Genomic DNA, 14,666 nt, shown 5'->3' with positions numbered 1-14,666 from the left:
TTTGTTCCTTCTACTTACTTCTGTGCTCCCTGAGACAACGGCTTTGTCCACATTCACCAATAATGGTTCTTCCAGCTGGCATACTCCCAGTGACCACTCCACACAGCGGTGATGAGCCCAACAAGTGCCTAAATGGTTCAAGTGGAAAGGAGCAGATGAGCAACGTCGGCACATGGACGCGAATAAGCACAGACCTAAAACCCCCAAGTCAATTCTAACACGTCATAAGACACGCGATGGCGTCCTGGGTTTGTGGCGCCACCAAGGCAGCTCTTCTCAAAGCGTGGCTCCGTCTCTGGCCCCTGAAGTGGGGCCGGAAATCCATTTTAGCAAACCCTCCCTGTGATTCTGACGTGCGCAGAAGACTGAGAATCTCTGCGTTGCCGATTACGTCTTTGACCAAAAAAATAGTTTTTAGTCATTTTATTTAAATAGTACCATAAGATATTTTGGAATCTTACACATGAAACGTACAGGACACTGTTTAATCCTTGGTTTATGACAGAAGATGTATGGCACATAAACTAACTATACACCTCTGTTCCGCTCTGTCCCACACCGAGAGCCCGCATCGATCATTAATGGCGGCTCAGTCTTCAAATTCTCCATCACACGGCACCGGAACCACTGTGGGTCAACGTACAGTTGAATACTGTAGAATGAAACGTACTGAAAAACCTCCACAGTACCGCAGCATGAGTGTGAGTACTATACTGTCACGACAGGACACCCTCGTGGCGAAGAGCTGTCTGTCACCTCCACTTAGACAGCCCCAGACTGCCATGATCCCCCGGTTCTCACAGATCCCTTTACAACTTTCTTTCCTCAACTATCAGATCTCCACGGCAATGCTGTCTACATGAGAGCAAATGCAAATGCTTGTGAAAGCACCCAGCCCAGCATCAGCCCTGTGCAGATGCTGAATAAATCAGGTAAACGTAATTAGACAATTTACTTTACCTAAGCAGGCATACTTACCAATGACACTTTTTTACAATGTGATCACAATTCTTCCTAAATAAAAGTTATTTACTGTTCAGTGGACAATTTGCTAAAATTAAAATGTCTACTGAAGGAAGAGGCAGTTATTCCTAAGGCCGGCTCGTACCTGTAGGGTCAAATAAGGCCTGGACATCAATGGCATCCGGAATGCCAACCAGGCTCAGCTCGTCCCATGATTCGCCAGCCTGATCGTCCGGAGCGGTCTGTGTGCTCACACTCACGCACGCCACCGCGCTCTGCCGGGGCCGTTCTCTGGGGAAAATGAAATACAGCAGGTGTGAAAGTGATATAACAAGCAGAAAGTGTTTCGTTTTATAATAACTTCAATACAATGCATTGTCAAGTCAATCTTGACTTATTAGGCATAAACTGTCATAAAACAACTTTTAGAACACATCTATTGGTCACGGTATAATGTAAAACTGGGTTGCTACACTGTATCACGTAAGCACCAACTAAAGAAGGGCTCCAGATCTGTGAGAAGTGTAAAAATTACCATTGCAAATTTAGCTTGCCATTCTATAATTTAAAAAAAATGATGCTCTAATATTCTAATCAGGATCCATATTTTATCACATAAAATGAATATTCCCTTTGGCCTTACTTAAATGCTTATAAAACATAACTTGATCAAATCAGAAATTTTCATTTGCTTTATGGCAAGTGAGGACTAATGCAACAGACCTGAGTTAATTTTATGGGGAGAAATGAAAACCCACTACGAAGTGTGAGGAGGGAGGTTGGGACGTGTCAGCCGGAGCTTTCTGATGGTCCCCTTGGCAAATCTCGACAGCTGAGCTGTGGCATGACGTGGCAAGTCCTCTCCACCAAGACTTTACCTCACAGAGCAGAACCGCTACCAAAAGGCTTGGGGAATGAGGTAGGCAGCGTGGCAGCGGCAGCCTCGGCATCGAAGCGAGCCCCGAACGAGGCACGCGACGCGCGGCAGAGCTCGGGCTTCAAGGCCCTTAAACCTCGGGTAGTAACTGAGATCATTAAGTAAACGATGGCGACTACTGTGTTTAGACATTAAACCAGATGACTGGCCCCGAAACTTTAGTCTTCTCTCGATATCACCGGATTGAACCTGATCGTAACTCTGCACTGAAACGCCACTGAATATAGATTGTAACTCGCTGCACTTCTGTATGCTGTATTTTTAAGAGAAAATCCGCACAATGACCAGCTCACTAAACTTTTTTATACCTGGAATCGTTGAAAGAAACAAAGCATTAACATATTTCAGTAAATACATTTCAATATCAAACCATAAAAAATGACTGGTATTTCTTCTGTTCAGCATTAGAAATGCACAGACTCATGTCTTAAAGAAGTGTGGCACGCTGTGCTAACTTTAAAGTCTCGTTTCTACAGATGCCGACAGTAACATGAGAACAAACTCTTTAATCTTCATTCCTACAAACATTTTTCATTATTAATCATAATTATTTTTTTGGGAGGGGAATAAAAGACTAACAGTTCATCTATAAAGACTAACATATCATTTTAACAGATTTTCTTTGCGCCAGTATTTGATGAGGGGTCGGGTATAAAAACCAGTCTATCACTGCCCAGTTCCTAACCAGTGGCTTAATCAAATTACACCTTCGAGTTTTGCAACCAGCCTGTATGCACACACCATGGCAGCAAAGCCACCGACGTCAACCCTGAGGATGACAATAGCCCACCTTAGGAAAGGCCATCAACAGAAGTCAGCTGAATACACAGCCCCCAAATTTTAAGTCTAAAACAAAGAGAGAAAGGAAGAGATTCCTGGCTCCCATATTGTCATTATTTACTGCAACAAGAGGAAAGACTGTTTAAAAACCTCCTGTTCAAATTTTAAAGATAAATTATCTGTTTTATCTGATTTATAGCTCATTAGTAACATATTCTGTAAATATTTAAAACCATTACCAAGCTGAATTAATTGTCTACCCCTAAATGATTTCCAAATTTTATAAATGTGCTTTATTTCTAAAGTCCATTAACTGGCTTGTTATCATTACTTAATAACTTAGCAAACATTAAGCCAATATAAAGACTTTCATTAAACCAAGACTAGTTTTTACATAATTATCATCTAAGCTCATAAAGATTTTCATTAAACACTGACTTAGCTTATAAAATAAGTAAATGAAGTCCGACTGTACTTCCCAGAGCAGGTGTTTCTATAACTGCCATCCTTCGAGGCAGATGTGAGACTGTAAGATATAATTTAGTCCGGTCCGCGAATCTGCTAATTACTGGTGGACGCTGTAAGTTTACTGGACTTTTAATATATTTTATCGTGATGTGAACACTCATTTTATCTAACAGGTAAAGCTCTATATGATCTAGCTGCGGCCTTTAAAATACCAAGACTGTCCAAAAACAATACTTCTAAACTTCCTTAAACTGTTCCACCTTAAATTCTTTTCAAAGATTTTTCTCCCTTGTTATTGTTTCATTTCCTACATCAGGTCTTCAAGGCATTGGCCGCAGTCCAAAAGAAGGAGCCAATCAAACAAGTACAACACAACAATGCTTCAGTGCTTAAGTCTGGATAAAAGCCAGATCAGCACTGGATGATTACATCATCACCCTCCAGGGCAGAGCGGGCCGGCCTGCCAAGCTAAATTAATTTTACACTTTCTCATCGACCTCAGAAAATTCTACTCCCTCGACGACCAGGGCCACGTCTCCAGATTAAGATGGCCTTTAACCAAAACTCTACGGCATGTAAAAAGATTTTTAACTCAGAAAGCAAACACATTAGACAAGAGTTTTGGGTACCTATAACGTCCATGAATATAGACACATATATAGTTATACAAATGTCTTAGAAAATTCTCGTTTCATTATAAAAGAAAAAAGAGCATCATCTTTAATGTTAGAAAGGGCATTCTCAGTATATAATGACCACTTCGAAAGTCAACGCTATTGTAATCGAGTTTACAAGACAGCTTAACATTCTCTGAACCATAAAAATAAATAAATGACACATAAAGGACGTGAACACTGAAAACCACTTGGGTTTGCTATGCTCTTATGCTATATTTCTATAAACGATTCAAAATTTAGAGGAAGGAAAGACTTTCCTAATCATTTTTATGTTCTTTCCATCTATGTTATGTCCTTTAAAGTTTCCTTCTAAAAAGTTAACTCTTGATCGCACTGATTTTACTAATATACAAGTAAGAGAAACATTTTCAAAATAAGGGACCCTGAGGAAAGAGCCTCTGCATCGCGTGAATGCTGCGGTCCCAAGGACTGCTCAGGGACAGCATCTGCGCACCACGCGCTGCGACGGGCGTGCGCTCTGCAGTCTCACCGCATCCCGACCCGTAAACTCAGACTCGCTTACTTCCGCTGCCCCCTCTGCTTCCGCGGTGCTGAGCTTTGCGCTTTCTCACAGGCTCCGCTGCTGCTGCCGTCGACGTCCTTCTTGTTAGAAGGCTGGGTTTTCCATGGCAAGGTAAATCCTGGTGTCACTCTGAACTGTTTTAAGTCTCCTTGTCCTAAGGAACTTTTTCCACCACAGTAACAAAAAGCGCAGAGCTGTTCACTGGTAGAAATGAAAGTCAGGAAGACAGAGAAGGAGAAAGTAGTTTTACTTATTTTAAGTGGCAGACAGCTACACATGCTGTGCTTTAGAATTAAATATGTTTTTAGAGTGGCGTAAGCTTTTCACCGTCTATACCACAGAACAATTAAGTTTAATAACATTTGTACATTTAAATTTGAATTCTACTTTTCCACAGCATGATTTTTTACAGTAGTAACACACCAAATCAAAAAATTCTAGTTTGCACTTAGAAAAAGAATTTTTAAAAAATCCGACTCAAGAAACGTAAGTATTTAAAAAGAATAAGGAAAGGGAGAGGGCAGGGTTTCGTGGCCACTCAATTACATCCCAGATCTGTAAAACAAGAGGTGACAAATTTATTTCGCCAGTTGACGGAACGTTCTTTATGTATATCACCAAACACACACAGACACACACGGAGAGAGATGAATCATAAATGTAAGGGGTTTCTGGGTTAGGCAGTTAGTGATGAGGGTGGGGGGCAAGAGAGATTAATAAGAATGGGAAATGGATGATGAGCAGGTGGAACTCGGGATATGAAACTATTTCGTATTACACAGGGTAATGGCAGATAGAAACAACGAACCCAATGCAAACCATGGACTTCCGTTAGCAACGATGTATCACGGCTAGTTGATCAGTTGTAACAAATGCATCCCACTAATGCACAAGGCTAACTAACAACAGGGGCACTTGAGGCTGGAGGAGGCTGGCAATGGGAACTCTACCATCTGCTCACTTTTTCTGAAAACCTATAATTGTTCTAAACAATAAAATCTAAAAAATAAACATCTGTTAATTTTTTTTTTTAAAAAGAAACCATTTAAAAAGTTAAAAGATGAAAACAAAATATACTTTAGGAACATAAGCTTGATAAGAGACCTTAGACAGAACACAGCTAGAAGGCGGCTCCCCTCAGACCTCTCCCTCTCCACAGCTATGGCCACTGTGCCCAAACTTTTCTTCCTGGACATCCCAGCTTCCACCCCTACCTCGGCTGTATTTGTCCTATGAACTGTTGGAATGCCTCGCATTAACAGGTGACAGAAACAATCTGTAAACTTACAGGTGATTTTTATTTTAAATTAAGTTAAATTCATATTGGGCCTTTCTCCATCTTTGGGTTATGAAAGTTATCTATTTAAGTTTTTCCAAAATTACTTCGATCTAATGATAAATTATGTTGTCCACTGACACAGACACAGTAGGGTCTACTTTCAGGAAATCACGTTTCTTCTTGACTAAAAGATACTACTACCAGTATCCTTTGCCAATCTTACTAATTTCATAATTTTCTTAGTTATCATTTTGTCTAAACCGCTAAGCTGACATTTCTCGGCATATCCCATTTCTGGCTTGTTTGTTCCCCTAGAACAGGAGTCTCCAACCCCAGGCTGTGGACTAGTACCAGTCCGTGGCCTGTGAGGACCCGGGCCACACAGCAGGAGGTGAGCAGTGGGCCAGTGAGCGAAGCTGCATCTGTATCTGCGGCCGCTCCCCAGCGCCAGCATCACCGCCTCGGCTCCGCCTCCCAGAAAATCTGCACACTCACTTTCCTTGGCCCCATCAGAAGGTGCAGAGCAACCCACCCACCTGCGCCTGAGCAAAAGGCACTTCTGGGAAGAGAGGAGCTACGAGCACGTGCTCAGCTGGGGTGCACTGGCACACAGGCAGGACAGTGACGTGGTGACGTTTCTATGGACCGCTGAAGGCTGAGTGTGAAGCAGCGTGAGCACGTGAGGTGAAACGCCCTGCGACCCGCGGGCACCAGGGGCCTCCTGACCCCTCACGGGCTCTTCCCGCGCACCTCCCCCGCTGCCACGCACAACCCCCGGGCACGTGGACAGTCCAAGGACACGCTGGGCACGGTGCCTGCCTGGGGAGGGCAAAGGCCCCGTGTGCGGAGGACACGAAGACCCGCCCGGATCCTCATCCCTCATTTCTCCGGGGGGAAGAGGCTGTGAGGGTGAAGACCAGCGTGGGCGGAGCAATGGTGTGGGGGACGCGCCTTCAACCCCAGAGGACGAGCAGGACTTGTCCCCGGCCCAGACCATGACGGGGCTCCTCGGGCTGGGACCCCCAATCCCCAGCCCCAGGGACACGGCCTCCCTAAGGGTCAGGCTGAAGCCGACCCGCTCCCCAGGGGCCTGTCACACACCTTTGGTGGGAAGGGGCACAGTACCGCCGCCTGGAAAACACCTGGCATTTTCCTTTCAAATGATCGCTCCCCCACGTATTTACCTAAGTGAAATAAAAAACCCTATGCTCATACCAAAACCTATGCGACCCAAACCGTTAGCGACCCAAATCTCCTTTAACTGGGACGTGGATGAAGGAACTGGGGTCGGTACCTTCATAAAACAGAATTCCGCTCAGCAAGGGAAAGGTGACCACGACTGATACACGCAATTCCACAGACTAACCCGAATGCACTGCACTACGTAAAAAGCCAGGAGCAGGAGGGGACACACTATGGTTCCCTTTCACAGGACGTTATTGCCAAGGCAAAATCATAGGACAGAAAAGAGTAAATGGTCGCCAAGGGCAGGAGCTGGGGTCAGCGTCGACAGCAAATGGGCATCAGATTAAATTAAACCTTCGTTTCTAAACGTGGGGGGGAACGTAAGGGGCCGAGACAAAGAAAGTACGTATGTCAAATACCTAGAAAATGAAACGCAAGGTGACGGACGCAGATCTGAAAATACGATAACGCACCGAGACAAACAAGATCAAGCTGCACGTGTAAAACTCTCAGAATGAAATTCCGCTGGAGAAAGAAACGTGAGGTCTGGGTCGTAAGCTCAGGGAAACCAACTTAAAAACAAAATATAATGTAAAACCAATACAAAGGAGTTATCAGTCCAGCAGAAAGCCTTCGCATAACTCACATGACAGCAAGGGAGACACGCAGTCGACGGGCTGTCAGGAAATCCTGAGCGTCACGAAGAACAGCAGAGCAGAATTGGTGGGTCAAATGCGGTGGGGGCTGCAGTTTTAATGTTTCGTCCAACTCTTTTATTTTGAAATTTTTAAAAACTTCCCCCCAAATGGGGGGAGGGGCGGGGCGGGGTGTAGAGAACGGTACGTGAACACCTGTAGACACTTAGCTCAAGTTCACGTCCTGTGCTCTTTTTCCTGAATTGACTGAAACTAAGTCTGAGATACGTGACACTTGGGAGGAGACACGCGTCACAAGCAGGACACCAGGGAAGGCCTCTCCGGCAGGCGAGCCACACGACAGACAGAGGCCTGCAGTCCCAAACACACGACCCCCATGTGACAGGAGCCGCAAGGCCACCAGTGTGACAGCAGCACAAGAAATAACCAATGATGTCAGAGACGTGGCCAGGCTCAGAACCTAACTCGCTGAATGTGATATGGATTTGAAATTTCAAATATAATTTGAATATAATAGCTATAAAAGAGAGTCGAGGACAGGCCTGATTTGTGTTTCAAAACGCATTTTTGAAACTGTACTTAGAACCACCTGGATTGTGGAAAGTAAAGAGAAGCAGAGAGACCAGTGAACAGGCTATTCCAGCCTGAAAATAACGGGCATGGACAAAAGGAGTAGACAAGTTAAGAGGGTGAGGACTCGTCTGGGACATCCGCTAACGCTGAGCTACAGCGACAGAAATCAAGGATTAACTCAACAAGTTTTGGCGTAAGTAACTGGGCGAATACTGGGATTATTTACGAAAACGGAGAAACATGGGGAGAAGCTGTGGGTGTGAGGTCGGGCTCGATGGTGACTTTGGACATGTCACGGTGGGTGTCCGGCATCCTTTCAAGAAGAGATGTCAAGCAGACAGAGGGATGAGAAAGTCTGGAGGTCAGAGGGGTCAGCCGTGGGAGCAGATGCGGCCCTGAGGGGGACACGTGTGCTGGGACAGTGGGTGGAGAGACAGGCAGCCACGCAGGGGACTTCGCCGAGGACGCCTGCATCACGAAGGCGGGCGTCTCCACGGAGGCCGACCACGCGCCGGGGAGGGAAGTGGGCCAAGGCGAAAGACAGACAGACTTCCAAGATGGGAGCGGTCACTGGCGGAGGATCTCGCCGTTTCATTCACGTCTTTCGAATAAGGTCGAGAAGGGAAAGACGACAAAGCGGAAGTACACACAGGGAGTTACAACGTCCTGCGTGTCCTTTTCAAAGGATAAAGACAGGGTGAGGTACCGGCCTCACAATGTGCGTTCACAGTCAACACCCGAATCGGCTCACGTGCCACCACACAGTCGCTTCGGACGGAAGAGCACCCGCGATGTCCCCGATGTCCCCGCGGCGTCGGCTCTGGGCGAGGGGCGGGGGGACACCTGGCCTGTCTGCGGTGCGCCCTGTCCCCGCCAGGCCCACAGACGCACTCACCTCGACTGCACACAGAGCGGCACCTCAGACTGAGAGCTACCCGGTGGTGAAATGCCACCCGGATTTGCGCCCGCGCTGGCACGCCGAGCGTCCCCAGGGCCGGCAGCTGCCGCGGCCCACAGCTGGCCGCAAGCATTCTCTAACCTGATCTTGGCTTCCACGCCGACGGAGACCAGGGAGCCGGCCGGCCCCTCGGACGCAGGCCGCTCGAGGACGGGCGCCCGCTGCCTGCCGCTGTCCGCGTCGGCGTCCGCGTCCGCGTCGGCGTCCTCTTCCGCAGACTGCTCTTTGATTTCTGCTCAACAGTGAACAAGAGAACACAGAGTCATTTTCGCCTGACGTGAGTCTTCGGTGAATTTACAAAGCACTCGTCATGAAGGAGAAATAAACCACTGATACTACTTGACTAAAAAGGAAAGGTTTGTGGACGCAATTAATACTATTATTTACGTTTATTCTCTACTGCAACTTGGTAATCAAATGATGTAAAACAGGGCACACTTTTCCTTGTCCCCAAATTACGACTGACTTGGAGAAGCTGCATCTCAGGAATAACTGTTGAGGGCTTACATTCAGCATTATAGCTGCTCGCCCAGAGAACACGTGGATTTCAATGTGACTCATTAAAAAGAAGTTTCTTCACAGTTTATAAATTGAAATTATCATTAATTCAAAACAATCATTCCACCCTCTAATTATCAGCCATCGTAACGGCTAAATAATTGAAAAGAACGCATCTTGACTCCGTCCCCAAGACTCTGAGGCCCAGCACCTCACACGCAGCTTCCAGGGAGGTGACCACAGGGGGTTCCCGACACGGTCGCCCCGAAACCCCTCGACCCTTTACATCTCGGCCGTGCTAGCATTCCATGCTCGTGGCTCGCCCCTCTTTCCTAGCTGTGCCTGGCCCTTCCCACCCACCAGGCCGACACCCACACGAGTGCACCTCGGTGCTCTGGGCCCTCCCGTCTGTCCTTCCTCCAGCTCCGGGCCTCACGTGCCTAGAACCTGGACGGCGGAGTGGCCGCACTCCCCGACTTCGCCTCAGCCCTCCCTTCCTTCCAGGCGTCCACGGCTCCCACCACGGCCAGGGGCCACTCCGCCAACCAGAGCCCGCTCACAGGCCTTAGGACATCCCGGACGTTCCCCCGGCACCCAGGGCCGCCCCCTCCCTCGTGCAGCCCTCCACTGTCAGTAAGCAGGAGACACACGGGTTCCCACGGGTCAAGTGCCAGCTCTCCCGACGCCCAGCTACACAGCTTTATGTAAAAATCACCTCGATGACCTCCGCTGGAGCGCACGAGGCTGCTGCGGAAGACGGCTCGGTCTGACACCTGTGAAGGACTTGGTTCTCGTCCGGCTTCCCACAGCCTCTTCTGGCTTAGAGGCCTCTAAAGCGACAGCCCTGACTCCTCGCTGGAGCCCCAGGCCCTGTCCTGACCGCACACGAGACGCGTCCAGCAGCCCGGACACTGACTTCCACACCAAATCTGATCTCTTACCGCTCAGGTCAGCACTGAGTCTGACCTCCCTCTTTCTGTGACCGCTGAAGTCTTCCAGATTCAAAATGAACTTTAGGGAACTATTTTGACAAATGAAAGATTCTGAGACCTAGTAATCATTTGGTTAGAAAAACTACAACTTTAAATCCTGTCAAATCATAAAGTTAATGGAGAGATGAGGAATCAAACAGATGGTTTGGATTCCCCTATTTAAAGTAACATGTTACTGTACTCGAAATAGAAAAGTTTTAACCATAAATTAAGTTCTTGGGGGGCCTATCATCATGGTGCCCGTCCTGTCTAACCTCAGCCACAAAACTAATAGAGAGCACCTACATTCAGATCTACAAATACAAACCACATCTGTATCAAAGAATAATTATAAATATTTTTGCGAGTGTTACTACATTAAAATTTCGAATCTCTTTCTCATCAAAGACACCATGAACAAAATGGAAAAAATGTCGCAGACTGCAAGAAAGCACATGTAATCCGTACCCCCCAAAAGCCATTCAAGTCCAGAGCGGTAAACAACCCCACAGGTGCACACGACACCTGACCCTGCAGAAAAGGGACGAAGGACAAAAACCCGCTCCCGTCCCCGCTTCACACTCCGAGCTGTGGGCACGCGGCTGCTCTGCAGACCGTTTCCCAGCCTGCTCTGCACGGAAGCCCAGCCAGTCCGCACCCACAGGACACGACCAGAAGTGACCACGTGGCTTCTGTGGCCCCTGAAAGGAGGCGGCTTGTCTGCACTAGACCACGTGCCCTCTCTCCCATGGACTGCACCGCGGACACGTCCGGTTCCCAGCGTCAGGGCAGCAGGTGAGAGCGACACGCGGGGCCGGAGGGGAAAGGCAGGGGGAGCAGTGAGTCCTAAACACCCCCCCGAGATGGGCGCCCCATCAGCCTGGGCCTCGCACTCGCAGAAACACTAAGCCCGAGGAAAGCTGACTGGTTCTGTCGAAGCTGCTGCCGTATTTGGGGGTCTCTGTCATCTAACCCATGCCCTCACGAACACAGACACGGGCCCCGGGTGTGGGAAAAACTTAAAATAAGTCAGGCGCTGGCAACGGTGCTAGCGAGGTTTGAAAACCACGTGACTCTTTTTATGCCGCATCCAAATATTTGGTAGCTCCGAGACGTGCAGTCGCTTGGGAAGCAGACCAGGTGTCCGCAGAGGATGCGGCTCGAGGAAAAGCATCTGGAAAGAGCCAGAGTTACTCTGTGCTGCCTGCTCGCTCGTGCCTTGACAGCCAAGGACAGAAAGCAACACAGACCTGCTAGAGAGACTCTATTTTACTCAGGGTATTATCGAATGACTATATATAAAAATACCTTTAAGGAACCATTTCATTTCCGCCCAGAGATGCCCAGAGCATGTGTGGAACATGCTTTTTTAATACCATTCCTATTACTAGGTAATGAGAAAAGGTCAGAGTTAACAGAAGAAATGAGAAATGGAAAGGAGGAAGGAGCAAGCCTCGGAAGCTTCCGGATGCTGAACCAAATGGAAGCCGGGTCCCATGTCATTGCCACGGCCTTCCCCTGGGAAGGCTGCTCTGAAAGCCAGCTCATGTAGCCTCTACCCCAAACCACGTTCCCTCCCAGAGAGGATGGCCTGTCCACTTTTATTGTGTTATTCTTTTATTTTTGTCCCCCTCGAAGAAGATGCATAATACTTTTAGGATTTTTGGTTGTTGGTTTTGTTTCCTTTTGTTTTGCTAAAACTAAGGAGAAGCAAGCCGGAGAGCAGTGAGCCTGTCTCTCTCCCTCTCACTCTCAGATTAGACCTCAGCGGAAACAGCGAGGCTAAACATGGATGCTCATGACAGGCTGGTGGATTTCCAGGTCTGCGACCTTTCAAAATTAGGCTTCTCTGACTTCGGAGCGGGGAAAACAAGCTCAAAGCATAGACAATTTTTAGACGATTTTATTTTTTTAAGAAATGGGATTGGGAATGGGCCTAATCTACAAAGAGACAATATAAGGCCAGCTCTAAGACTGCCTTCTGCTCTCTCTCTACTCCCCCAGCTATCCATCGGCCCTGGTCCCAGCCGGGACCCGCTAAAGAACCCGCAGGGATTGGGGCTTTGGTTTTATCTCTGGTCTGAATTTTGTTGTTTGGGTCATTTGTTCTTTAAGGAATAAAGAACAATCCTAGGACTGCTTCCTAGGGAAAAGGTCCCGCCACAAAATAGAAAAAGAAAAAGGTATCCGCAAACAGGTGAAATGATACAGAAAAACAGAAATCTATCTTTTTAACCGTCACTTTTCTTTTAGTAGACTAAGTTGGATCGTACCACCCGTCAAAGTCACGGCAGGACGATGACCCTGCTGTCTTCGTCTCTCTCTCTCCTCCTCGCCCAGGTCTTCAGAAGACTGCCAGAGTCTGGCGGCACAACGTGAAACCGAGTGCGCTGGCTGCGAACGGCGTCATCCACATGTCCAGCCAGAGGTGTCATCCGGAGACGCCAACCGGAGATGCTCTGGATGAGCGGGCTGTGGACCCAGTGACAGCCGAGGCCCATTCTTGGTTAGCCACAGTTTACTAGTGAACACACACTCCCGAATGCCACAGTTTACTAGTGAACACGCACTACCGAATGCCAGTTTACTAGTGAACACGCGACCCCTCAATGCCAGCGTTTCCAGTGAACACGCGACTCGGTCGCCAGTTTTGTAGTGAACACGCACTCCCCTCGGAATGCCATACAGTTTACTAGTGCGTGAACACGACCATCCGAATGCCACAGTTTACTCAGTGAACACGACCAATGCCACAGTTTACTAGTGAACACGCACCCCCGAATGCCACAGTTTACTAGTGAACACGCACCCCCGAATGCCACCATGGGCTTGCACCTGAAGCCAGCGCGCCGACCTCTCAACCAAGGCAACGGCCCGGCCCGGCCGCCCTGCGCTGTGCAGAGCCGCTGCCTGCCTCGGAACACGGCTCATGCGAACGCCTGGTCTAAAGCAGTGGAAACTGGGGCTCGCAGACACGTCTTACGTTTAATAAACTTAAAAAGAAAAAACCTCAGTCTTGTATTTTTCTTCGGTATGAAATGCCCAGTGTCTCTCGCTCCTCACTTTGAAACTGACCTGAGACACAGGCGATGCCACTTGGTGGGAAAACGTCTGGGGCCAGGGAGGTGCGGGTGACGGGAGAGGGGGCGCGACCTGCGGCCCCCACCTGTGCTCAACCCTCTAACACTCGGTGGCACGGGGGTGGCGTGACTACACCACAGAACCGGACGATGCGCCAGGGGTTCCTGAGAGAACTGGAACCTCTGTGCCCGCCACTCAATGGCACCGCCTGAGCTGGGCAAATCTGGGGGGCACAAAGGTGACGGCGGACGCCAGTAAACTGTACCTAACCCCTGCCCTTACACAATGCGGCTCCGCCCCCACGGCTCTTCCTGAATCCTAAACAGTTGGTTCTATGACACAGAAAGTTTAAATTAATAGCAATGGCTACTTGCTGTGTTAGTTGAAATCAAAGGGTTGGGCTCAAATGGTCCAGAATTTGCATCCCAGCTCAGTCGTTTGCTAATAACGTGCGGTTGGCAAATTACTTAACCTCATCTCAGTTTCAGTGGGCTAATTGTTTAAAAGACAGCTAATACCATCTAGTGTAAAACTGTCTTTAGGATCAAAAAGGTAATTATGTAAATAAATACTCAGCCCAGTGTCCTAAGTATATGTAGTGAAGTGTAGGTACGTGGTTGCTATTCTGATTGTCTACGCTCACACAGTACATTCTATTTGCTTTCCCAACTACTTAGTTATCACCCACTAGATACTGGCCTGTTTGACAGATCACACATTACTAAATTGTATTGTGGGAAGTAAAAGGAGTAAGGAGAACATTTATGTAGCCCCTCCTGGCCCTGTGCCAGGGAGTTAATCAATCATTACTGGACGATGATTTTTTTTTTTTTTACCGAAGAAAATTTTGAGTAACTACGGTGCACCATAAATTCTATTCAAATAGTAGCCAGTATAAAAATAGAGTCAGGATCCCTATTCTTAATGGATCTAGTCAGGAGATGGCACGGTATCGGGCCGGAGCACGAGTGTTAGAAATAAATTAACGTTCAAAGGCCACGTTCCTGAGGAACCATTTGTTGACTATCAGATGCAATCTGAAAGGGCAGAGTTTTCCTCTTACATTTTAAGTGCTACCGAATAAGAGTGTAGGGGAAACATTGACATCACAGCTGAG

General features: G+C 47.8%; 1 protein-coding gene across 1 annotated transcript in view; it reads right to left on the bottom strand.

The window, feature by feature from the left end:
* The window catches only part of KMT2C (lysine methyltransferase 2C), a 208,530-nt gene that overhangs the window by 134,626 nt on the left and 59,238 nt on the right, over positions 1 to 14,666 (bottom strand). Inside the window, exons 3-6 of the mRNA XM_039861293.1 lie at positions 9,081 to 9,231; positions 4,349 to 4,549; positions 1,109 to 1,254; positions 19 to 128 (exon numbers count right to left, since the gene is read on the bottom strand). Of these exons, the coding sequence (XP_039717227.1) occupies positions 19 to 128; positions 1,109 to 1,254; positions 4,349 to 4,549; positions 9,081 to 9,231 (608 nt within the window). The remainder of the gene's footprint in view (positions 1 to 18; positions 129 to 1,108; positions 1,255 to 4,348; positions 4,550 to 9,080; positions 9,232 to 14,666) is intronic.

Source organism: Pteropus medius, unplaced genomic scaffold, assembly GCF_902729225.1.
Source record: "Pteropus medius unplaced genomic scaffold, Ma_sr-lr_union100, whole genome shotgun sequence".
NCBI classification, from domain to species: Eukaryota; Metazoa; Chordata; class Mammalia; order Chiroptera; family Pteropodidae; genus Pteropus; species Pteropus medius.
Note: the sequence above shows the minus strand (reverse complement) of the source record. Positions and strands in the feature narration are given on the sequence as shown.